Source organism: Carcharodon carcharias, chromosome 16, assembly GCF_017639515.1.
Source record: "Carcharodon carcharias isolate sCarCar2 chromosome 16, sCarCar2.pri, whole genome shotgun sequence".
NCBI classification, from domain to species: Eukaryota; Metazoa; Chordata; class Chondrichthyes; order Lamniformes; family Lamnidae; genus Carcharodon; species Carcharodon carcharias.
Genome location: NC_054482.1, coordinates 10,401,743 through 10,426,900, shown reverse-complemented (window position 1 = coordinate 10,426,900; position 25,158 = coordinate 10,401,743). Strand labels below are relative to the sequence as shown.

At 40.7% G+C, this 25,158-nt stretch overlaps 1 protein-coding gene across 1 annotated transcript in view; it reads right to left on the bottom strand.

The window, feature by feature from the left end:
- The window catches only part of LOC121289293 (kelch-like ECH-associated protein 1), a 38,050-nt gene that overhangs the window by 1,251 nt on the left and 11,641 nt on the right, over positions 1-25,158 (bottom strand). Inside the window, exons 2-5 of the mRNA XM_041208598.1 lie at positions 14,159-14,845; positions 10,355-11,040; positions 9,174-9,379; positions 8,016-8,192 (exon numbers count right to left, since the gene is read on the bottom strand). Of these exons, the coding sequence (XP_041064532.1) occupies positions 8,016-8,192; positions 9,174-9,379; positions 10,355-11,040; positions 14,159-14,701 (1,612 nt within the window). The 5' untranslated portion in view covers positions 14,702-14,845. The remainder of the gene's footprint in view (positions 1-8,015; positions 8,193-9,173; positions 9,380-10,354; positions 11,041-14,158; positions 14,846-25,158) is intronic.

Genomic DNA, 25,158 nt, shown 5'->3' with positions numbered 1-25,158 from the left:
TGAAATTGAGAGCCTTGACTTAGTGGTAGCACTCTGGCTTATGTGAGAATATCAGTGATGTTCATGTTGTTAGAACAGATTCAGTTATTTATTTTGGACATCTTTACTCAACTACAGGAGCAAAATAAACTGGTGAGGTCATGAGTTGAAGCCTCATTCCAAAAACTTTAGCCACTCCAGTGCAATAAACGGATGGCACTGTTAGATGTGCCACATTTCGCATGAAATGTTAAACTGAGACCCAGTATGCCCGCTCAAGGTGAATCGCTATCCTGCGATAGTATTTAAAGACAAGGAGGGGAATTTCCCATGTATTCAAGCCAATATTTATCCCTCAATCAAACCTCTAAAATTAAGATTTTCCAATAATTGTGCAAATCTGTTTGTAGGAATTTGCTTGGCATGCTTGCGACTACACTTTGGAATGTACTTCATTAGCTAAGAAAGGGGCTAGGAACAAAGTTAATTCTTCCCTTAGGGAAAAAAAAAGCTATAAAACTTTCTTGAGATGATATAGTTGATAAATTCTTCTCTATAAAATTGAACCAAAGAGAATAGGCATGTCAGGTTAGTGATTCTCAAGCAGGACAGCATCTGTGGAGGGAGGCAGGAGGGGGTAGGGAGGCCAGGAGCTTGAGAATCAGTTGTTGAATTGGATTGTTTTGCAATGATCTTAAAAGGTAAGTTTACACATGCAAACTTTTGGTGAAGGCAGGATCAGCCTCAGCATAGTTGAATAGTCTACAGACACACCATCAAGTATTCTGAATAAACTAGAGTCATTTGGAACTGACTCAACATGGAGTCTGCATCATTAGGAAAGGAAAAATGTTTAACATTTAAAGCAAACTCTGAATATTAAAAGATGTAAACAAATACTTTCAGGGCAGTTGATCCAAAATTAGTATTAAAACTACAGGAGCAGTTGTCCTGGAGCAATGAGTCATTATGTTTATGCAAGAATACAAAGGATTAACAAAAACAATTGTAATTTTTTCAGAAGTAAACTTCACTGAAAATATTTTACTGCAATTCTTGATTTAAACCCATTAGTGAAACAGACTTAAGTTTAATAGCAGATTCAATCAAGATCCTGCAATCATAATTACCTAAGTTTCCAGAGGAACCAGTTTATTTTGGGTGAATTTTTTGTGCTCAAAGCATATGTTAGTGTTGGGAAGTGAAGTTGGTAGTGTTGGGAAGTGAACTTGGTCATAGATTAGAGGTTAATGTTCTTTCTGCATTTCTATCTCCCAACATGAATGCCAATCTAAGAAAACACTGCAGTGAAATTCTCCACCTTGAGTTATTTTGAATAGAATGCCCATAGAAAGTGGATTTCATAGAATGACAGCTGTCTGCAGCAGTATACAATGCTATTATGAAGAAAAATGTAGAATTGTTTACCATTTAAACCATTTATTCCACCTGAACCTACTACTATTCCAGCACAGTGAAGCTATACTGCCATTCAATTAGATCATGGCTGTTCTGCATCTCAACTCCATTGACCCACCTTAGTTCCATAACCCTCAATATCCTTGCCCAAAAAATACCTATCAATCTGTTTTGAAACTTTCAATTTACCTAGCCTTAACAGCATTTTGGGGAGAGTTTTCCAATTTCCAGTACCCCTGTATGGCCTAGCTGTAATTTTAAGGTTATGCCCCCTTGTACTGGACTCTTCCACCAGAGGAAATAATCTCTCTATGCTATCAAACTCTTTAAATCATACTAAAACATTTCAATTAGACCAACTTCTTAATCGCCTATATTCTTAGAATACAAGCCTAGTCTATGCAGTCTGTACTCTACTTCATACTAAAAATTTCATATTCTATACAGGAAACAAAGAGGTGAGCTATTTGGAAGTTTCACCTTAAATACTAGAAATAAACAGGTCAAATTAGAATCTGAAAGAGGAAAAACAGTCAGCATTTTAGGTGTCTCACCTTATCAAATCAGAACTCTGAGAAAAGAATTAAACCCAAAACATTAACTGATCTTTCTCAAATGCTGATCAGCCTGCTGTGGCTTCTTTTAATCTGTAGATCTTAAATTACTTGTTCAAAAATACATGTCTACTTAAAATAAATATACACATTTCCAAATATGAATTGGATGGGTACAGAACAGAAAGCAGCAGACAAATTTAGAGGCTTATAATCTGAAATTTGATAATAGAAATGCAAAAAAATCCAGAAAAATAAATTCCTTGGTTTTAAGTTCAAATGGTTAATCAGCAAACCATAAAAAGGTATCAAGAATCTTGCAGCTTTCTTTAAGCCAGCTGTAAGGTTTTTAGACAATACAGCTGACCTTAAGTCTTAAAACTACATCAGGAAGTCCATGAGAAGCAAAACATTCAGTTCAGAAACTAGGAAATGTGAACTATTAACGAGGGAAAGATTATTGAGGTATTATTTACAGCAATATCTTCTAGTCTTGGGACATAAGGGCAAACCTGAGCTGTGCACATCACTCTGCAGCATACCTCACAAGCCAACAATCAGATGTTAACAGAATTCGATATTTGTAGGTTCATAAGAACATAAGAAATAGGTGCACGAAAGGTCCATTGAGCCTGCTGTGACATTCAATATGATCATAGTTGATCTTGGGTTTCAACTCCATGTTCCCATCCGCTCCCCATATCCCTCAATTGCCTGAGACACCAAATCTCTATCTCAACCTTAAATATATTCAATGAGGGAGCAACAAAGATTGACAACCCTTTGAATGAAGAAATTTCTCATCTCAGTCCTAAATATGTCCATTGTATGCTTGGACTGCCAGTGGATCATTAATAGCAGATCCAAAAATCAGCAGCTAACCAGCAACATTACTAAAACAGCCCTCATGCTGGATGAAAGGCTTGTGACACAGCTTTTTTCATTTTGCCGTCAGTGACCTGAACATACAAAGTGCCAATACTTGGCCCAGAGGCGAAAGGGGGATTCATGCTGTTCAGACCTTTCCTAGTCACTGGAGGAATGTACTAATCCCTGGAATTTGACTCCAAACATTAATCTGTCTTTGTCTTTTAGGAGGTGACTAAACTGTTGTGTATTGGAGTATTTTCTGGTTTCGTACAGATTTACAGTAAACAATGTTTTGGTTGATCCCAATAAAACAGTCAGTATCTGTGATTTTAGAAAGGGTGCATATGCAGTTGTGGAAACCACTCTGTAGCAGGAACACTTCAGCAGCAGTTCTACAACATAACTAATCTACATGTGACTAACAGCTTGTGTCTACTGAACTTGCCATGCCTGAGAGCCACAGGCAATGTCAGATACTTCTGTAACTTTTTGTATATGTGCCTCATTTACCAAGTTCCCAGTTTATTAAGCTGACCATTGATAAGACTTAAGTGCATGCAGTGAAATGAAGATTCAGCATAACTCTCTTGATGCCTTAATTCTCCAAATGCACCACTTGGTATATGCCAAGCTAAACAGATTGGGAATGCTTCTGGTTCAATTTTTGATTGATGTAGAGTCAGACAATCTCAGTTGACACAGTTGGTGCTACAATTAGCATTCTTGGTTAGGGAGTATGAATGAAAAGGTCTGCTAAGTTTCATGCTCCTTATTACTATCCTCAAGAAATTGCCCATCTGGGAATTTAGACAAAAATAGGATTCAGTCTCTGCAGGCGTAGTCAGTTGACACTGACTGTGTAGACTTACATAGGAAGGCGGCCACCTGAACATCACAGATTAAAGAAGAGCAGGAGCAACAAAATTGTTCTGTGAAATGTTAATTATTAACTTATTGGTTGGTAGAGATGGGATCAATAAAGGAGAATGGAATTCCTAGAATTCTGCAAAGGACTCCTTCCTCAAGCAGAAGGTTGGGTATGTCACAAGGCTGGAGACTTTGTTCAATCTGATTTGAGTAATGAAATACCTCAGGTGCTAAATACAGCTAAGCAACATACTAACTACAACACAAGGTTAAGATCAAACTAAAAAGTTTAATACACAAACATTACCAGACCAGGTTATGGCATATTTCAGAAAAATGAGGAATGATCTAGCTGAGGTAGGGTAAAAAGAAAAAATTGGCAAGCAGGAGTGTAAGACAACACTGGGAGGTTTGAAAAATAAGGTACAGAATAACTACATTACATTAAGAAAGGAAAACACTAATCATTTTTTGGATGCCATGGATAAAAAAAGTTTAGACATTGGTCTTTCCAAAGAAAAGGGGACAGCAGATGTATCCTGAATTGACCAAAGTGTTGAAATGAGGGACATTATGATAGACAAAGGAAAATTTTAAATGTTAAGTTAGGCTAAATAATGATTAAGTCTCATGGCCCAATGGCATAGGAGAGGGGGAAGAAATTGACAAAGCCATAGAAATTAGATTTCGGGACTCCACTGAATGTTATCCTGTAATGGAAGACTGGAGAGTGGCCAAAAAAGGAAATTGGGCTAATATGGGTAATTACAGGCCAACTCGTTTAATATTATAGGAAAAATTTACAATCTTTACAATGAAATTACCACATATCCTAACAAAGAAGTAGCTCACATGGATTTAAAACAGGGATACTGTGGGTTTGTAAGAAAAGGTACTGCAATAAGTGTGGGAGATTTTAATTTTCAAATAGATTGGACATATCAAATTGGCAAAAGTAGCCTGGAAGATGAGTTCATAGACTGTATTTGGAACCGTTTCTTGGAACCATATGTTCTGGAAGCAATCAGGGAACAGGTTATTTTAGACCTGGCAATGTGTAATGAGACAGGATTAATGACTCATAGTAAAGGATCCTCTAAGTAAGAGTGATCATAACATGCTATAATTTCCTACTCAGTTTGAAGGTGAGAAACTTGTTCTAAAACTAGAGTCTTAAACTTAAATAATGGCAATTAAAAGGCTAAGATGACAACAATAGGAAAAATAGGTTAAAAGGTAAGATGGTAAATCAGCACTGGCAGACATTTAAGGGTATATTTCATAACCTCAATAACGATATATTACATTGAGAAACAAAGAAGCTATGAGAAGGATCCACCATCTGTGTCTAAGGAAGTTAAGGATAAAAGAAATGTATAATGCTGCAAAGATGGGAGGCCAGAAGATTGAGAAAATTTTAGAAACCAACAAAGCATGCCTAAAAAAGGAAGAGGAGGAAATTAGAGAATGAGAAAAAAAAGTATAAAAACATGCAGTAAAAGCTTCCAGGAGCATATTAAAAAAGTGGCAGCTAAAGTAAACATTGGTCCCTTAGCAGGTGGAACTGAGAAATTAATAACGGGGTACAAGGAAGCAGCAAAGACTTTGAGCAAGTATTTTGTATGTCTTCAGAGTGGAAGACACAAAAAAGCATCACAAGAATAATAGGAAATCAAGAGACAAAAAGGAGGGAGGAACTTTAAACAAACAATCAGGATCGCTAGAGAAAACATACTAGGAAAACTAATGGGACTAAAGGCTGACAAGTCTGCATCTTAGGATCTTAAAGGAAGTGGTTGCAGAGATTGTGGATGTAATAGTGTAATCTTCTAGAATTCCCTGGATTCAGGAAAGGTCCCAGCAATTTGAAAACTGCAAACGTAACTCCTCGAGTCAAGAAAGGAGAGAGACTGAAAGCAGGAAACTATAGACCATATAGTCTAACATCTGTCATCAGGAAAATGCTAGAATTTATTATTAAGGAGGTAGTAGCAGGACATTTAGAAAATCATAATACAATCAAGCATAATCAATGTGAAAGGGAATCGTGTTTGACAAATTTATTGGAAATCTTTGAGGATGTAACAGGGTAGATAAAGGGGAACCAACAGAGATAGAATATTTGTATTTCTAAAAGGCGACTTAAAAGGTTACTGCACAAGATGAGAGTTCATGGTGTGAAGTATCAGCATGGATAGAGGATTGACTAACAAACAGGAAACAGAGTTGGCAAACTGTAACTAGTGATCCATATTGGGTTCTCAACTATTTACGATTATGACTTGGGTAAAGGGGCAGACTGTATTGTAGCCAAATTTTCTGATGATACAAAGATAGGTGGAAAACAAGTTTTGAGGAGGATGCAAAGGGATAGATAGGTTAAGTGAATGGGCAAAAAATTGGCAGATTAATATAATGTGGGAAAATGGGAGGCAGGAAGAATTAAAAAAAGATTATTTAAATGGCGAGAGACTTCAAAATGCTACAGTCAGAGGGATCTGGGTGACCCAATACATGAATCAGGTAAACATGGAGGTACAGCAGGTAATTAGGAAGGCAAGTGGAATATTGGCCTTTATTGTTAGTGGGATGGAGTATAAAAGTAAGGAAGTCTTGCTACAGCTGTACAGGACATTGGTGAGATCGCACCCGGAGAACTGTGTACAGTTTTGATCTCTTTACTCAAGGAAGGATATAATTGCATTGAAAGCAGTTCAGAGAAGGTTCACTAGCTGATTCCTGAGATAAAAGGGTTGTCCTCTGAGGAAAGGTTGAGTGGGTTGGACCTATTCCCATTGGAGTTTAGAAAAATGAGAGGTGATCTAATTGAAATACAAAAGATTCTGAGGGGGCTTGACAGGGTAAATGCTGCCAAAATGTTTTCTCTTGCAGTGGGATATAGGGGACACAGTTTTAAAAAAGGGGTCTCCCATTTAAGACAGAGATGAGGAGGAATTTCTTCTCTTTAGAGGGTTGTTAGACTTTGGAATTCTCTTCCCCAGAGAAGAATGGAGGCTGGGTCATGAATATTCTCAAGGTGGAGTTAGGCAGATTTTTGATCAACAAGGAGTTAAGGGTTATGGGGGACAGTAGGAAAGTGGAGTTAGGGCCACTTGCCATGATCTTATTGAACGACTGAGCAGGCTCGATGAGCTGAATGGCCTACACCAGCTCTTATTTTTTTATGATCTTATAATAGAATTATGCTAATTTTTTTTTTAAAAAAGCTGACCAAAGGAAGCTGCAAAGGGCCATATATAAGTTGTGGGAATTACGCTTAAACATAGCTTGTAAAAATCAACATCAGCAAGTGAGAGGTGAACTATTTTGACTACTGCTATTTTATTATGTTCTGAATAGAAGATGGCTTGCTGCTGTGGAAGAGCAGAGGGATTTGGGAGTCCAGGTTCATAGGACACTGAAAGCAGCATCTCATGTTGATGAGGTCGTAAAAATGAAAATGGAGTTCTTTAGTTTTATCAAAGAGGTATAGAGTCAGAGATATAAAATATAAAAGCTTTTTTAAAATAAGCAATGAGCCTGTATAAAACCTTAATAAAGGTTCAAGTACAGTGTGCAGTTTGGGCTTGATAATGCACAAAAATTGAGGGTTTAAAGAGAGCATAATGCAGACTAACTAAGATGCTGCCTGTCCCAAGGAAATAAATACAAAAGACAGACTCAAAGTAGGATTTTTTGGAATGATGCAATGAAAGAAATGCTTAAAATTATTAAAAGGATGGAACAGAATAGATAAAAAGCAACTTGTTCCCAGCAATGGAAAAGACCAAGAATGACGGGCTGTAGATATAAGATTAAATACAAGAGATGTGAAACAGAGGGCAGTTGAAACTTCTCTATTCAGAGTAAAGAGGGGCTGCAGAATTCACTCCTGGTTTAATGCCCAAGGAAGAAACCAGGTTAATGTTCAAGATTTGGATAGGTGGTGAAGGGATGTGAGAACCATTTGGGCAAGTGTGATTAGGACTACATGCTCACTTGGAGGATAAATACTAACATGGAGCGGTTAAGCAGAGTGGCATTCTGTGGTGTCTCTCTTATATCTGTGGTATCTGTGTATCCATAAAAGCATATAATAAAAAAAGTCAAAGATAGAAATAAAAGTTCAGATTTAGGGAGATGACATTCCTACCATTGCATCCCAAAGCAATTGTGGGATTTGGACAGTGATATTTAAATACACAAACACTCATACTGGACATAGATCTCAATGTTAGGGACCAAGGTTTGATTCAACTTGGCAATCCTAGTCCAGCTTCTCCAGGCAGGTTGGCTCTAAGAGTGAGGAAATAAAGTTAAACTTACCAAGCACGTAGATTTTGCCCTGATAGACAGTTACTCCAAGAGCACTGCGCTTGTGCTTCATTGGCACTATACATGTCCATTTATCCGTTTCTATGTCGTATTGTTCTACACTGTTAAGTTGATTTACACCATCATATCCTCCAATTGCATAAACATAGTTTTTTAGTGCACAGATACCTAAACAGAAAAACAAAGAGTCCTTTAATGTGATCCAGTTCCATAATTCTACACCCTCCATTTTTTTTCCTTTTTTGAAGGCATTGATTCATGCTGGGCTGTGGTTCCATGGGCACTGTCTCCTGTACCTCACTCATTTGGCTGTTATGTGTTAGCTGAGGCAATGAGTCTTGGACAATGAGTCTGTTCAAACTATTGTGGTGAAGCATCATAGCTGAGCTCGATTCCATCGTCAGCAGACATCACACACACATGCATTTTACTGCGCTTATCAATGGAAAGTTATCAGGAAGAAGAAACATGGCTACTTCTTCTCATAGGTCTGGGACACTAATCCCAATTCCCTGGCTAAGATCAGGTAATGCAACATAAATCAGGTATAGAACTTAGGATTTTTTAAAAATTAATTTTTCAACTGTGTTTTCCATTTTTTATTCACTTGAGAGTATTGTGCAACATTAATGTGCTTTCAGGAGAATAAAGTGACACATGGTATATTTAAGCACACACTGGGGATCATGTTTTAGGGGTCAGGGAATTTTGTGGCATGCTTCTGGTTTTGCTGAGTCAGGAAGAAAATCCTTAATGGCTTATTCCTGGGTTCCCAGTGAACCTATTCTTATCGTGCCGAGGGGCAGTCTAGTTGTGGGATTGGGGCGGGCGTCTGGATCATGAAGATTTCCAGGAAAGACCGCCTAATGCTTCCAGGGCTCCAGATGACATCAATGTATTCTATTCCAACTTGTGCACTACTCGTGTATTTTACCCACATTTGTCGTGGTGAGTGGTAGATTTAGGGGGAGTTACGGAATGGGATTTTAGGGAAAGGAGAGAGAAAAAAAAGAGGAAATTCATCACCTTACTGTCAGGGACAAGTGCAGCAGCTTACAGCAGAACAATTAATTGTATAGTGAGCTTTTTTCTTGGCCCGTTTCAATTTAAGATTGCTGACCCACATGGGATTTTCTCCAATCCACTAACCTGCTCCACTCCTAACGGTGTTCATTGGTGCAATGGTGTTCCATCTGTTGTCTTCAGGGTGATAGCACTCTGCTGAATTGAGGCGATTTGTTCCATCAAAACCACCAACTGCATACAGAAGACGATTTACAATTGCAACACCAACACCAATTCTGCTAGTTGACATTGAAGCCACAAACTCCCACTGGTCCTTCTCTGGATCATATCTGTAAATGCAGATGCACTGTTCTAAGTATGCTGTAAACATAGCTCACAGGGAACAAAGGGCAATGTATCAATGTGCCGAATTTTACAGTAACAGGTGTCACTGGAGGACTGAAGTGATTAGGAATAATGTCTGAACATAGAAAAGCAGATTACGACTCGAAGCCAAACAGCAGTTTGCGTGAAAGTTTGTTAGTCGTATTTAATGAACAGGGTCAGAAGGAGGACAGAGAAGTTATAGAAGAGACTGCCAAGTTAATCACAGTACGGTGATAGGAGGGAACTATTTTAGGATAGCCATATTTTAGAATTTTATCAGAATGGTACTTTAACATTAACTTGTGGAATTTATGATCCAGCACAATGACTTTTCATCTACAAATATGAATCAGATAATACAGTAAGAATGGGCAGTATGTAAATTTTGTACATTCAAAAGTAAAATTTATGAACATGTATGTTTTTCAATAAGCAAACAAAATGGTTAGCTGTTGTATTAGAAATGATGAACATAATGCAAATCTGTTTACAGAACCTTAGTCCAAGAACTACTAGAACAGAATTTGCATTAGCATTTGACTGTTAAAAAGGTCAGCCAAATAAATACTTGCAAATTCCTGCCTTGTCTTGATCGCATAGTGAAGGAAGTAATGCACCATGTGATGACATACACAGATAAAGAAGTTCCCACTTGGTCCCCAGCATCTACTGATGCAAATGAGCAGGGTTGGGAGACATTGCAATTAGATTAGAGTATTACTATAAAAAATAGACACGTTGAAGCTTTTCATCTTGCACTCATCTGGATACTTTGCAAGAATACCAATCAGGGGAAAACAACAATTTAAACTGTATAGAAGAGAGTGCTGATGGTTGGCAAGTGGACTTTGATTCAGGATCCAAGATTTTTACTGGGGAGAAAAGAGAAACAGCGGTGTTTTTATTTTAAGATAATGCTGAAACATGGGGCAACAAACCTTTCTACAGAACTGTGATGGATACAGCCCTCAGACCCACCGACAGCATAGATCATTCCATCTATCACTCCTCCTCCAACCCGGTTCCTGGGAACATTCATAGGCGTACAGGGGGACCACTGGTTGTTCATAGGATTGTAACAGTCTAATGCATTGGAATCAGTGTTGCCATCCGGCGAGTTATTTCTTCCTCCTACTGCATATAGGAGCCCGTGAACGGTGCAAGCAGCTAAACCACTCCGTGGCATTGGCATATCTGTCAATCTGATCCAACAGTTCTCCAAAGGATTATAGGCTTCGAGAAAATTCAGTGACTGACGGTAATAGCCTCCTGCCGTGTACATTAACTGGGGGACATTTGGTGACCTGCAGGGACAGGCCTTGGTTGGTTTGTGCAGTGTCAGCTCCTTAAAGACTTCCACGAGATAATCTTTACATTTGGAGTCCATTCGGAGTATTTCACACTTCTGCAGTTGTGTTTTCAGGAAGTTTGGAGTCAGAGAATGGCACCTAACCGCATTTAGCAACGCATGTATATATGGATGTCTGTTCTCACAGTCATATTTCACCCATTCGATACAAGCGTGATAGACCTCAGATTCACAGCGCACGTTCAACTCATCTCTGCTGATTAGGCTGACCAGTTGGCACTGCGTGAGGTTGAAGAATTCTTCTTGTTTTGCTACCTATCAGAAGGATACAATAGAATGTTGTTTTTTCTTGAAAAGAACAAATAACTATTTAACTTAATCAACTTTTTTTTTATGTTCAAGAAACAATGTAAAGTTTCTGAACAAAATTCCTAATGGTTACAGGAAAAATATTCAGGCCATATTTTAATACAGTAATTTGGTCCCAACTCCTAACACAAACACACGTCCCTACTCCCCAGTTATGTTGGAATGGATTAACAAAAATCTCAAACCAGACAAATTTGAAAAATAACTCTTGGGTGAAGCAAATCTGCGTATTTCATTGAAACATAACTTCATGGGGCTTGACAGGGCTGATGCTGAGAAAATGTTCAAGATTGCCCAGCCAGGGGAAACATAGGGTCAGAGTTTCATAATAAGGGGTCAGCCATTTAGAACTGCAATGAGGAGAAATCTTTTCACTCAAAGGGTTGTGAGTTTTTGTAACTCTCTACCTTAGAGAGCTGTGGATGCTCAGTTATTGAGCTCATTTAAGACAGGTCGCTAATTTTTTTAGATAGCAAGGGAATTGAAGGACATGAGGATATTGCAGGGGGTGGAGTGGAGGTGGAAGATCCGCAATGATCTCGTGAAATGTTACCACAGTCTCAATGGGCCGAATGGCTTACTCCAGCTATTTCTAATGTAATTTCAAATATTACTAGATTCTAGCCATTTTTCCCCTTTAATGGAAGGGACAAGATTTGTCATTTAATGTAGGGAACTAATCTTTGTCGGATACATTACTTTCTGCTCACCTCACCCATACCCTTCCAAAGTTTCTAACCACTCTTAATCGAGAGGACAGGACTGAGTTGGCTACTTCCAGGTCTCCACTATACTGCTTCAAAACCAGTCATCGAGTAGTGTACAGTTATGTCCCTTGAGGAAATTACTTGCCTGATAGAACTGCCGAGCCTTTGCACAATAGTAGGGCTCAATGAACTCGGTTCTTATAGATCACTGGTAGAACGTGTCTGTGCCCCAAAATGCCACTCAAGCCAAGGAAGCGTTAGAATATAAAGTATAAATTTAACAATAATAGGGGGAAGGGTGGGTTCAAATGAGTTAGGCATGGCCTTGCAACTATGGAACTTGGATTTGAACCCAACCTTAACCTAACAGGATGAGACACCCATGTGAAATGAGTAATATGAATTGGACTGGGACAGTAACAATTCATTGTAATTATGATGAGCATCTCACAAACTGCCCTAAATTCACATTATTTTATATTTAAAAAATAGAGCTTGCATTAATATGGATTGTTGTAACAGACTAAAGGGAGTTTTCCATTACTACCAACATGACTATACTTGACTTGACAGAGCAACACTGGATAATTAAAAAATTGTTCTATTTCCCAATAACATCTCATCTTGATGAAAGAGTGGATAGGTTTATCCTGTCCAACCAAAAGAGCCCATGAAACTGCTCATTTGGAATAAGTTTAGAATCTTCCATGATAATCAAGTATTATAAATGCAACATTTTTTCTTCACTGCCTTCTAATCTCAGTTCTTATCTCTATCTCCTTAGCTTATTGATGTTTTCTCTCCTGTCTCTCCCACATGAAGATTTATTTTTAAAACTAAATTTTAATGGTTCCTTAGCGTTGTGGAAAATTTCACAAGCATTTTGTTTGGTACCTCTGTTTATTTTGTCCCATTTCTTTTAGTCCTCAGCTCACAGTTAGCTTTCTAACAATACTCCCAGCTCAGAATCATCAGTAGTTGGCATTCAGTGGGTGGGGAAGACAGCCTGATCTGAGCTTTTAGAATTCAAGTGGAAATGGAGTCAGGAAAAGGCAGCAGTGATATTGAAGAATATTGAGGGGGGTGCATATATATATTATGTAAAATGCTTTAAAAAAAGGAGTTAAATATTATATACATGTAAAAAGCTTTAAAAAAAGGAGTATGTTTCAAGTCCATGAAGGGCAAAATTTGTATTATTGGAGGTAACCCACACTGCATTGTTTGCAAGCAGCACAGTATTTTTGAAAAAAATGGATATTTAAAAGTAAAGTATTGTTGTGAATGAAATTTGGGTTGTTATAAACAACTTTTCAAAAAAGTATATGATCAGCTGGCTGAAAAAGCATGACCAAATGAATCTGAAGAAAATATTTAAGTGATTGGTTTGTTTTCCATGTGTTGTTAATTCTGATTTATAGCAAATCTTAGCAGTGCAAATTTTGGAAAATCAGCATGGGTAACCTGAGCGTGATTAAGTAAGCCAATCAGAAATATGTGGGGAATGATTTTTCATGTGACAAATTTAATTCGCCACTCTAGACATTTATGATGATACATGTATTCCCAAGATATGTTTATCTTGCCTGTAATGTATGTCTGTAATACTGTACTGGGCCGCCAAAGTTGCTAAGTGGTCATTGGTCACTTGACATCACAGTCCAGTTTTCAGAAGAACACAAAATACAGGTTTTTAAAGAGCCTATTTTTGTTAAAATTAAGCAGTTTTTTTCTTTTACAAATGATCTTTCTCCAAGATGATCAGGTTACAACCCACTCAGCTTCTCAATGACCCAAGTCTCTCCTTCAATGCTCACTTGTAGAATTGGGTCTCTACCATTCACAGTTCCTATGTCTGACCCAAACCTCAGACTAAATTTATTTACTTACCATTCCCCAGTCCAATGCCTTGCTCAGGTGATTACTGCTGACCCATATACTGATAACCCATGAGCCAAACCACAAGGAAGAATACTAATCAACACTGAAAACTTACTAATTAGACTTGCTTTAAACAGAGGCTTTAAACAGAGTCATTGTGGGTGTTTCACACTCCAATGACCTATCTCATTGGCACAATAAAAGATAATAGAAGCCTGGAATTCTCTCTATTAAAAGGCTGTGAATTTTGGTGAACTGAAATTTAAGACCGAGATTGATACTTTTCATTAGGCAAGGGACGTGGAAAAAGCTGGGTAAATGGAGCAAATGTACAAGTCAACTATGATCTAATTGAACGGCAGAATAGACTTAAGGAGTTTAATTGTCTCTTGCTGTTCCCATGTTCTAAACAGCAACCTAGAAGTTTCAATAACCCATCCAAAATTAAAAAGAGGATAGCCATTATTTGCACCTACCTCACTGAAGTGCAGGTATATATACTCTCTGGCCTTTTCACTCAACTCTTGGCAGCCAATTTCCTCAGCAAATGAGGCGATACCAATGGCATTACTGGGATCCAATTGCTCCACTAGGAATTTGCAGCATGCTTTAACGACACTATCTATCTGGTACATCACGGCTCCATTCATAACATGCAGTACACATTTCTCTCCGACTGTAATACTAGCAGTGTATGCAAACTCGATCAAACGTTGCATTACTGTAGGGTGAACACCCACAATAGGTATAACCTCCATTCCACATTCTTTCAAACCATTGGTAAACATGGCCTTGAAAACAGGGCTGCAAGAGGCAAGCACAATCTTGTGTGCAACAAACTCCTCCTCCAGGGCATTGTGCTTCACCCGGAGTGTCACGTCACAGAGTTGCTTGTTTAAGCGTATCTCATTCATTATTTTAAAAGCTTCCACCGTGTGGTTTTCTAATGTGTAACTGAAGTAGCGGCTAGCATTCTGTGACGGCATCACTTCCGCTGGGCACCCAGTTGTCATCGACATTTCTTCACAGTCACTGTGCACAGGTCATTGCTTCTCAGGAAAAGCAGCAGAAATCAGCTGCATTGTGGAACAGGTGCATTTCACATCCATTCAGGTTGGGTCCATTCTCAGCTCCGTTTGAGAATAAGTCACTTTCTTGGGCATCTTAGGGAAGAGAAAGTATGATAATTATTTTTTTTAATGAGTAGAAGAATGCCGTTAGGCTCTTTTAACTAGATTAACTCACCCACCCATGCTAACACTCCTCAATCCCTTCTTACCCTTGAAGTCTATACTTTCACCTCAGTGATCTTCCTTGGCAACTTCACAGCTGGGTTATTCTTGGAATATAAAAAAGGTCCATCTAACTACTTCTAGTTTATTTTTTTAACCTTTCCCCTTTGGTGTTTAAATCCTTTGCAATAATTTAATTTGCCTCAATTCTTCCTCACCTAAAATTCTAAAAATTTGCTTCCATTTGTTTTATTGAGTAATAATACCCTTCCTAGACTAGATCACTAGGAATTCAAGATGAAGTCTGACCAATGCCTTATGTTGCAGGGATTTGTCTTGTTTTATTCTATACAAGACTCAAGGGGTAAAGGGACCAAGGAAACTGATCACTGGAAACCCAGAAGGTCCCAGGGTTGATTGTCAATCTGTACTACGTTAGCTGATTGGGTCTGCTTTATATTCTCTTTAGTACAGAAGCTCTAGTCACCTCCATGTGGGGATCAAGCATCTTATGTTCAAGTATATGTCGATACTGCCCAATATGTAGTTCTAAGATAACATAACCCCTTCTGAACTGGTTGGGGTGTCTTTTGCATGGGTTCTCACAAGCTTCTATGATCTTCCAGACTTAAAGGCTAGCGAGATGAGGCTCAATATGAATCATTAAACTGCCTTATTTTGTTTTATTTTAAAAAAAATATACAAATCATTGTATGGAACCTCTGATTATAGGGATCTCATTTCTCTCCTCCTCCAAAATGAAGAAATAATAAACTAGACTCCGTCCTGTCTCTCTCCTGTCCTTTTCTCTGGCTGACTTGATCATTTTTAGAATTGCTTTTTTTCTAGGCAGCTTCTAGCTAGAAAATTGACCTCCTGTATTTGAGATTCCAATGCTAGGTCCAGATCTATATTTTAAACCAGAGACGATGTACAATATGATTGACTACACAAGAATCTCTTCCTTAAACTCAAGGTATTCACAGGGAATAGAAGAGTGGGGCAGGGCAGGACCTTGATTCTTTCACAACAAAAACAAAAACAGAATTACCTGGAAAAACTCAGCAGGTCTGGCAGCATCGGCGGAGAAGAAAAGAGTTGACGTTTCGAGTCCTCATGACCCTTCGACAGAACTTGAGTTCGAGTCCAAGAAAGAGTTGAAATATAAGCTGGTTTAAGGCGTGTGTGGGGGGGGGCGGAGAGAGAGAGAGAGAGAGAGAAGTGGAGTGGGGGTGTGGTTGTAGGGACAAACAAGCAGTGATAGAAGCAGATCATCAAAAGATGTCAACAACAATAGTACAAAAGAACACATAGGTGTTAAAGTTAAAGTTGGTGATATTATCTAAACGAATGTGCTAATTAAGAATGGATGGTAGGGCACTCAAGGTATAGCTCTAGTGGGGGTGGGGAGAGCATAAAAGATTTAAAAATTTTTTTTTTTAAATAATGGAAATAGGTGGGAAAAGGAAAATCTTTATAATTTATTGGAAAAAAAAAGGGGGAGACAGAAAGGGGGTGGGGATGGGGGAGGGAGCTCATGACCTAAAGTTGTTGAATTCAATATTCAGTCCGGAAGGCTGTAAAGTGCCTAGTCGGAAGATGAGGTGTTGTTCCTCCAGTTTGCGTTGGGCTTCACTGGAACCATGCAGCAAGCCAAGGACAGACATGTGGGCAAGAGAGCAGGGTGGAGTGTTAAAATGGCAAGCGACAGGGAGGTTTGGGTCATTCTTGCGGACAGACCGCAGGTGTTCTGCAAAGCGGTCGCCCAGTTTACGTTTGGTCTCTCCAATGTAGAGGAGACCACATTGGGAGCAACGAATGCAGTAGACTAAGTTGGGGGAAATGCAAGTGAAATGCTGCTTCACTTGAAAGGAGTGTTTGGGTCCTTGGACGGTGAGGAGAGAGGAAGTGAAGGGGCAGGTGTTGCATCTTTTGCATGGGCATGGGGTGGTGCCATAGGAGGGGTTTGAGGAGTAGGGGGTGATGGAGGAGTGGACCAGGGTGTCCCGGAGGGAGCGATCCCTACGGAATGCCGATGGGGGGGTGAAGGGAAGATGTGTTTGGTGGTGGCATCATGCTGGAGTTGGCGGAAATGGTGGAGGATGATCCTTTGAATGCGGAGGCTGGTGGGGTGATAAGTGAGGACAAGGGGGACCCTATCATGTTTCTGGGAGGGAGGAGAAGGCGTGAGGGCGGATGCGCGCGAGATGTTAGTCTTAGTCAACTTAGTCTACTGCATTCGTTGCTCCCAATGTGGTCTCCTCTACATTGGAGAGACCAAACGTAAACTGGGCGACACGGTTGAGGGCCCTGTCAACGACCGTGGGTGGAAAACCTTGGTTAAGGAAGAAGGAGGACATGTCAGAGGAACTGTTTTTGAAGGTAGCATCATCGGAACAGATGCGATGGAGGCGAAGGAACTGAGAGAATGGGATGGAGTCCTTACAGGAAGCGGGGTGTGAGGAGCTGTAGTCGAGGTAGCTGTGGGAGTCGGTGGGTTTGTAATGGATATTGGTGGACAGTCTATCACCAGAGATTGAGACAGAGAGGTCAAGGAAGGGAAGGGAAGTGTCAGAGATGGACCACGTGAAAATGATGGAGGGGTGGAGATTGGAAGCAAAATTAATAAATTTTTCCAAGTCCCGACGAGAGCATGAAGCGGCACCGAAGTAATCATCGATGTACCGGAGAAAGATGTGGAAGGGGGCCGGAGTAGGACTGGAACAAGGAATGTTCCACATACCCCATAAAGAGACAGGCATAGCTGGGGCCCATGTGGGTACCCATAGCCACACCTTTTATTTGGAGGAAGTGAGAGGAGTTGAAGGAGAAATTGTTCAGCGTGAGAACAAGTTCAGCCAGACGGAGGAGTGTAGTGGTGGATGGGAATTGTTCGGGCCTCTGTTCGAGGAAGAAGCTAAGAGCCCTCAGACCGTCCTGGTGGGGGATGGAGGTGTAGAGGGATTGGACGTCCATGGTGAAGAGGAAGTAGTTGGGGCCAGGGAACTGGGAATTGTTGATGTTACGTAAGGTGTCAGAGGAATCACGGAGGAAGGTGGGAAGGGACTGGACAAGGGGAGAGAGAAGGGAGTCAAGATAACGAGAAATGAGTTCTGTGGGGCAGGAGCAAGCTGAGACGATCGGTCTACCGGGGCAGTTCTGTTTGTGGATTTTGGGTAGGAGATAGAAGCGGGCCGTCCGAGGTTGGGCGACTATCAGGTTGGAAGCTGTGGGAGGGAGATCCCCAGAGGAGATGAGGTCAGTGACAGTCCTGGAAACAATGGCTTGATGTTCAGTGGTGGGGTCTTGGTCCAGGGAGAGGTAGGAGGAAGTGTCTGCGAGTTGACGCTCAGCCTCTGCGAGGTAGAGGTCAGTGCGCCAGACAACAGCACCACCCTTGTCAGCGGGTTTGATGACAATGTCAGGGTTGGATCTGAGAGAATGGAGTGCAGTAAGTTCAGAGAGAGACAGGTTAGAATGGGTGAGAGGAGCAGAAAAATTGAGACGACTAATGTCACGCTGACAGTTCTCAATGAAAAGATCAAGAGAAGGTAAGAATCCAGAGGGAGGGGTCCAGGTGGAGGGAGAATATTGGAGATGGGTAAAAGGATCCGTTGAACTGGGAGAGGACTCCTGTCCAAAGAAGTGAGCCCGGAGACGAAGACGGCGGAAGAAGAGTTCAGCATCATGCCAAGCCCGAAATTCATTGAGGTGAGGGCGTAAGGGTATGAAACTAAGTCCTTTGCTGAGCACTGAACGTTCAGCATCGGAGAGGGGAAGGTCAGGGGGTATAGTGAATACACGGCTGGGGTTGGGATTGGAAGATGAGGTGGGGACGGAGGGACAGGCAGGGGTGGAGGGTCCTAGATGGGTGTTGGTGTCGATGAGTTGTTGGAGCTTGCGTTCCTTAGCACTTGAGAGAAAGAGAAAAAGTTTCTTATTGAGGCGTCGGATGAGCCGAAGGATAAAATGAAACTGGGGGCACGCACAGCTTTGAAAAAGGGTACGGCGGTGCTGCTGGAGGGAGAGGTCGAGTGTGTTCATATGGTGGCGCATGGCACCGAGTGTGGATTTCAGAATGTGACGGGAACAGCAGTCCTTGATTCTTTCTTTATTCAGGCATTCATCAATAGGCCTGGCAACCTAACAAACTACCCAATCCTCCAAAACCATGTTCTTTGCAGGTTCACATGAATAAAACGATCCAACAAAGGCAAAACAACCATGCCTATTGGAATCAAAGGCTGAGAGTTCAAACCCAACTCCGATGACTTGAGTACAGAATATATTCTGTCATTTCAGTGGAATACTGCACTGTTTGAGGTGCCATCTCTCAGGTAGATTGTTAAACAAAGGCCTCATCTGCTTCCTTGGGTGGACATAAAATATTTCATGACCCTATTGAGGAGCAGAGGAGTTTCCCCAGTGACCTTGTCAACACTTATCCCTCAATCAACATCACTGATTAAACCATTTATCTCATTGCTATTTGAGAGACATCGCTGAGTGAAAGTTGGTGGCTGTATTGCCCCAAATTACAAGTCTTTCTCTTGCGCAGTCCCTTGGGATTGAGGATGACTTGCTTCCACTCCAGTTTGATGGGTTCCAAGATGGCCGTTAAATCCAGTGTGCGATTTGCAGCCTCTGCTACATGCTGGCAGATGGTGCATGAAGGGCAAACAGAGTGTAGCTGACTAACTGAGTGAAGCCTTGGAGTGTGGAGAGAGGGGATTTTAAGTGTTAATTCTGTTCTTAAATTTTGCTCTTAAAATTTAATCTAGTCTGTAATTAGCAGTAACTGGAAAGTACAGTGTAAGCAGGCTAAGTTCTTTCTTGCTTGCAGCTTAGACAGGGTAAACTCACTCTCAGCTGTAGGAGCTGAGTAGTTATTTAGCTAACTGGTTGAATCTGGCTAGTGTAGCCCCAGTACAGTTTACTATAAATTCAGGGTTCTTTCGTGCAGCCTTGGCAAATGGAGTGCAACTGACTGAGTGAAGACTTGCAGTTTGGTGAAAGGAGAGTTCGGAGAAGGAATTATAGAGTCACAGAGTTATACAGTTCAGAAACAGGCCCTTTGGCCCACTGTGTCCATTGTTCATTTCCTCTATCTTTCTCATCGCATAGAAATTGGTTCTTGCTCGACTACAGGGAAAGGAGCTGTTTGGTGAGTATATGGTACCAATTTGGTGGTAAAGTTATTAAAATATAAGAAAGCAACATAAACAAGTGATTAATATAATTAATTATTTAAAACATATTAAGGATGCAGCATGTGGGAGTTCCTGGATAACACTGTGATCCAGGACAAACACTCTGTAGTAAATGTTTGCGGCTTGAGAAACTTCAGCTCAGTCGTTGAGCTAGTCTGAACTGCAGATTCTACTACACATCAGGGAGGGGGAATGTTACCTGGATGCTTTAAACAGGAGGCAGTCATGCCACTAAGGATACGGTCTTCTGGTTTCAGTGGCCAGGGACAGGAGGGTGTGATAGCGAATGAGGCAGGTAAGCAGACCCAGAGAGCAGGATTGCAGGAGTGTGAGCCTCTGCAATTGTTCAACAGGTTTGAGATTCTCTCAGCTTGTTTGGATGAGAGTGTGGGCTGCAGAATGGACAAGCAAACTGACCATGGCACCGTGGTACAGGAAGCCATCCAAGTTGGGGGAGCAAAAAGGAATGTAGTGGTAATAGGGGACAGTATAGTGAGGGGGATTGACACTGTTCACTGCAGCAAAGAACGAGAGTCCAGATGGCTTTGTTGCCTGCCTGGTGCCAGGTTTCAGAACATCTGCTCAGGGCTGGAGAGGAACTTGCAGTGGGAGGGAAAGGAATCAGTGGTCATGGTCCAGGTAGGTACCAACAGCACAGACAGGATGAGGAAAGAGGCTCTGCAGAGTCAGTATGACGAACTAGGCACCAAATTAAGAAGCAGAACCTCAAAGGTAATCATTTCTGGATTATTACCTGAGCCACGTGCAAATTGGCATAGGACAAATAAGATTAGAGAAATGAATGCTTGGCTCAAAGACTAGTGTGGGAGAAGTGGGTTCCAGTTTGTGGGGCACTGGTATCAGTATTGGGGAAAGTGGGATCTGTATCATTGGGATAGTCTACACCTGAACTGTGTGCTGTGGCTGGTGTCCTCGTGAGCTGCCTAACTAGGCAAGTAGAGAGGGTTTTAAACTGAATATGGGGGGGCAAGTGATCAAATTTGAGAAGATGTGCTAAACCAAAGAGCAGAGACAAGGCAAGAGAGACAGGTATTAATATGGGAAATGATAAACAGAATGTGACAGAATTGTACTCCCTGTCCCTTCCTGAGAGTAAGTCAGCAGAAAAGGCTAAACGCTACAGAAATAATAAAAGACAAAACTAAAGGCTCTGTATCTAAACATACGTAGCTTTCGAAACAAAAACAGATGAACTGATAGCACAAATAGAAATAAATAAGTACGATCTGACAGAGACATGATTACAGGATGACTTAGATTGGGACCTGAATATTGAAGGGTATGAGACATTTTGGAAGGACAGGAAGTTAGGAAAAGGTGGGAGGGTGGCTCTGTTAATTAATGATGGTATTAGCACATTAGAGTGGAGTGACCCAAGTTCAGCAGACCAGGGTGTAGAAGTGGTTTGGGTTGAGATGAGGAATGATAAAAGCAAGAAATCACTTGTGGGAGCAGTGTACAGGCCCCCAAATTGTAACTACACCGTAGGACAGAGTATAAAAGAAGAGATAATGGGAGGTTGTCAGAAAGGTACAACAATAATCATGGGGGATTTTAATCTACATATAGACTGAAAAAATCAGATGGGCAAAGGTAGTGTAGATGAGGAGTTCATAGAAACTATCCCGAAAGCATCCTAAGAATAGTGCATTCTGGAGCCAACCAGAGAGCAGGCTCTTCTAGACCTGGTATTGAGCAACAAGATAGGATTAATTGATAACCTCTTTTGAATGTACCCTTTGGTAGCAGCAATCATAATATGATTGAATTTTACATTCATTTTGAGGGAGAAATGAGTGCATCCAAGACTAGTATTTTAAACTTAACTAAGGGCAATTATGAGGGCATGAAAGCAGAGCTAAAATGATCAGGCAAGTGAGGTTAAGGGAATAGAAGTTCAATGGCTGACATTTAAATGGATATTTCAGAATACACAGAATATACACATTCCAATAAGAAAGAAAAAATCCAAAGGGGAGAGCCCACCATCCATGGTTAACTAGAAGTTAAAGGCAGTATCAAAGTAAAGAAAAAACATTATTACACAAAGACAGGTGGCAGGTCAGAAGTCTAGAAAGAATATAAAGAACAGCAAAGAATGACAAAAAGGAGGGAAAAATTAGAGTATGAGAGAAAGCTGGTATTACAAAGGCGGATTGTAAGAGTTTCTATGGATATTTAAATAAGAAGAGTTAAAGTGAGCGTTGGTCCTACAGAGTGTGCATTTGGGGAATTGATAATGAAAAGTAGGGAGATGCCAGATTAATTAAACAGGTATTTTGCTTCAGCCTTCACTATAGAGGACACAAGTAACTTCCCAGAAATAGCTGCAAATCAGGAAATGGAAGGGAGGGAGGGACTCAGGAAAATTACAATCACCAGGGAAGTGGTATTGAGGAAATTGTTGGGGCTGACAAATCCCCAGGTCTGGGTGGACTTCACCCTAAGGTCTTAAAACAAGTGGCTAGTAAGATAGTTGATGCACTAGTTTTAATTTTCCAAAATTCCAGGGAAGGTTCCATTAGATTGGAAAAATAGCAAATATAACTCCTTTATTCAAAAAGGGAGGGAGACAGAAAGCAGGAAACTATAGGGCAGTTAGCCTAACATCTGTCATAGGGAAAATGTTAGAAGCAATTATTAAAGATGTTATAGCAGGGCACTTAGAAAAATTCAAGGCAATCAGGCAGAGTCAACATGGTTTTGCGAAAGGGAAATCATGTTTAACCAATTTATTGGATTTCTTTGAAGGAGTCACATGTCGTTAAAGGGGAACTGGCTGTACTGTACTTAGATTTCCAGAAGGCATTTGATAAAGTGCCACATCAAAGGTCATTGCAGAAAATAAAAGCTCATGGTGTTGGGGATAACATATTGGCATGGATAGAAGATTGTCTAGCTAACAGGAGAGTTGCCATAAATGGGTCTTTTTCTGGTTGGCAGATGTGCCAACGATGTGCCACAGAGATCAGCGCTGGGGGCCTCAACTTTTTACAATTTATATAAATGACTTGGATGAAGGGACTGAAGGAATGGTTGCTAAATTTGCTGATGACACAAAGATAGGTAGGAAAGTAAATTGTAGCCTCATAACCTATGTCACTTTGTGAAGAGGACAAGTGAGTGGACAGAGCTGGCAAAGGGAGTATAATATGGGCAAATGTGAAATTGTTCATTTTCGCAGGAAGAATAAAAAGGATTATCTAAATGGTGAGAGATTACAGAGTCCTGAGATTCAGAGGGATCTGGGTGTCCTAGTGCATGAATAACAAAAAAGATTAGTACGCAGGTACAGCAGTTAATTAGAAATGCTAATAGAATGTTATCATTTATTGTGAGGGGAATTGATTACAAAAGTAGGGAGGTTATGTTTTAATTGCACAGGCATTGGTGAGACCCCCACATCTGGAGTAGTGTGTACAGTACTGGTCTCCTTATTTAAAGAAAGACGTAAATGCGTTAGAACCAGTTCAGAAAAAGGTTTACTGGGCTAATACCAGGAATGGGTGGGTTGTCTTATGAGGAAAGGCTGGACAGGTTAGGCTTGTATCCGCTGGAATTTTGAAGAGGAAGAGGCAACTAGATTGAAACCTTTAAAGATCCTGAGGGGTCGTGACAGGGTGGACATGGAAAGGATGTTTCCTCTTGTGGGAGAATCTAGAATGAGGGGTCACTGTTTAAAAATAAGGGATCGCTCATTTAAGACAGATGAGAAGAAATTTTTTGAGGGTTGAGTGTCCTTGGAACTCCCTCAAAAAAAAGGTGGTGGAAGCAGAATCTTTGAATGTTTTTAAGGCAGAGTTATGCAGATTCTTGATTAACAAAGGGGTGAAAGATTATCAGGGGAGAGGAGGGGGTGGTAGGCAGGAATATGGGGTCGAGGTTACATTCAGATCAGCCATGATCTTATTGAATGGCGGAGCAGACTCAAGGGGCAGTGTGGCCTACTCCTGCTCCTAATTCCTACATTCGTATGTAGGGTTGGGTAGATGGGTTGTTTGGAAGCTTGTGCACTCCCTCTAACACCCCTACTTCACTTCTGGACGTTCCCAACATGTTCAGTCAACACCAGGGTCTCCCATGAGTCAGCAGGTATGTTTAACCTCTTCAGGGATGCTCTTAGGACATCCAGGAGGACAATGGAAACACGTTAGGGAAGTCTCCTGTGCAACCCAGTTACGCGTAGAACAATTGCTTCAGGAGTCTGGTCTCAGGCGTATGAAAGACATTCCTGTCCAGCAGAGCTTGTTTTGAGTGATTAGCACCTTGATGCTGGGCAAGCTGGATTGGGAGAAGATGCTACTGTTGGAATGCCTTTCTTGCCACAGGATTTGGAGGATCTTGTGAAGACACTAGTGGTACTTCTCCAGTGCTTTGAGGTGTCTGCAGTACGTTGTCCAAGTCTCCAAAGCATATGAGTTGGCATATTGGAGGTGATGATGAAATTCATCATCTGTGTCTGCCTTCATTGAGAAGGCTCCCAAGAAATGGAAAATGGTCTACCTTTTCCATGATACCACCACTAATCTTAATTGGCAAGGGGAGGTGTTTTGCTGTGGGAGCTGGTTGGAAGGGGACTTTAGTTTTCTGGGTGTTTAATGAAAGGTCCACTTTTCCCATCTACTTCAGAGGAGGAGTTGATAATGACCTGGAGCTCAGTTTCTGAGTAAATGAACGCACATACAAGTGTCAACTGCATACAGAATGTCTTTGTTTAGTTAGGTCAGAGATGGAATAAAAGGTTGCATAATGTTCTCCAGCAGTTGTAATTTGCAATACGCATAGATGCCTCACTAACACAAAGTTCCTTCTCCTCCATGTGCTGCCACCTAATGTTTTAATACAGCGAATTAAAAAGAAACCATATGCTAAAACACAACTCATTATCCTATCCTCTCAATAATCAAGGCTCTAAAAATCTGACAGGATGCTACATTCCTTGCAGCCTGTTCTTCTTATCGCTATATGATGGTCCCTCTGTGCACATGCGCAATGATACAATGATGTCCAAAT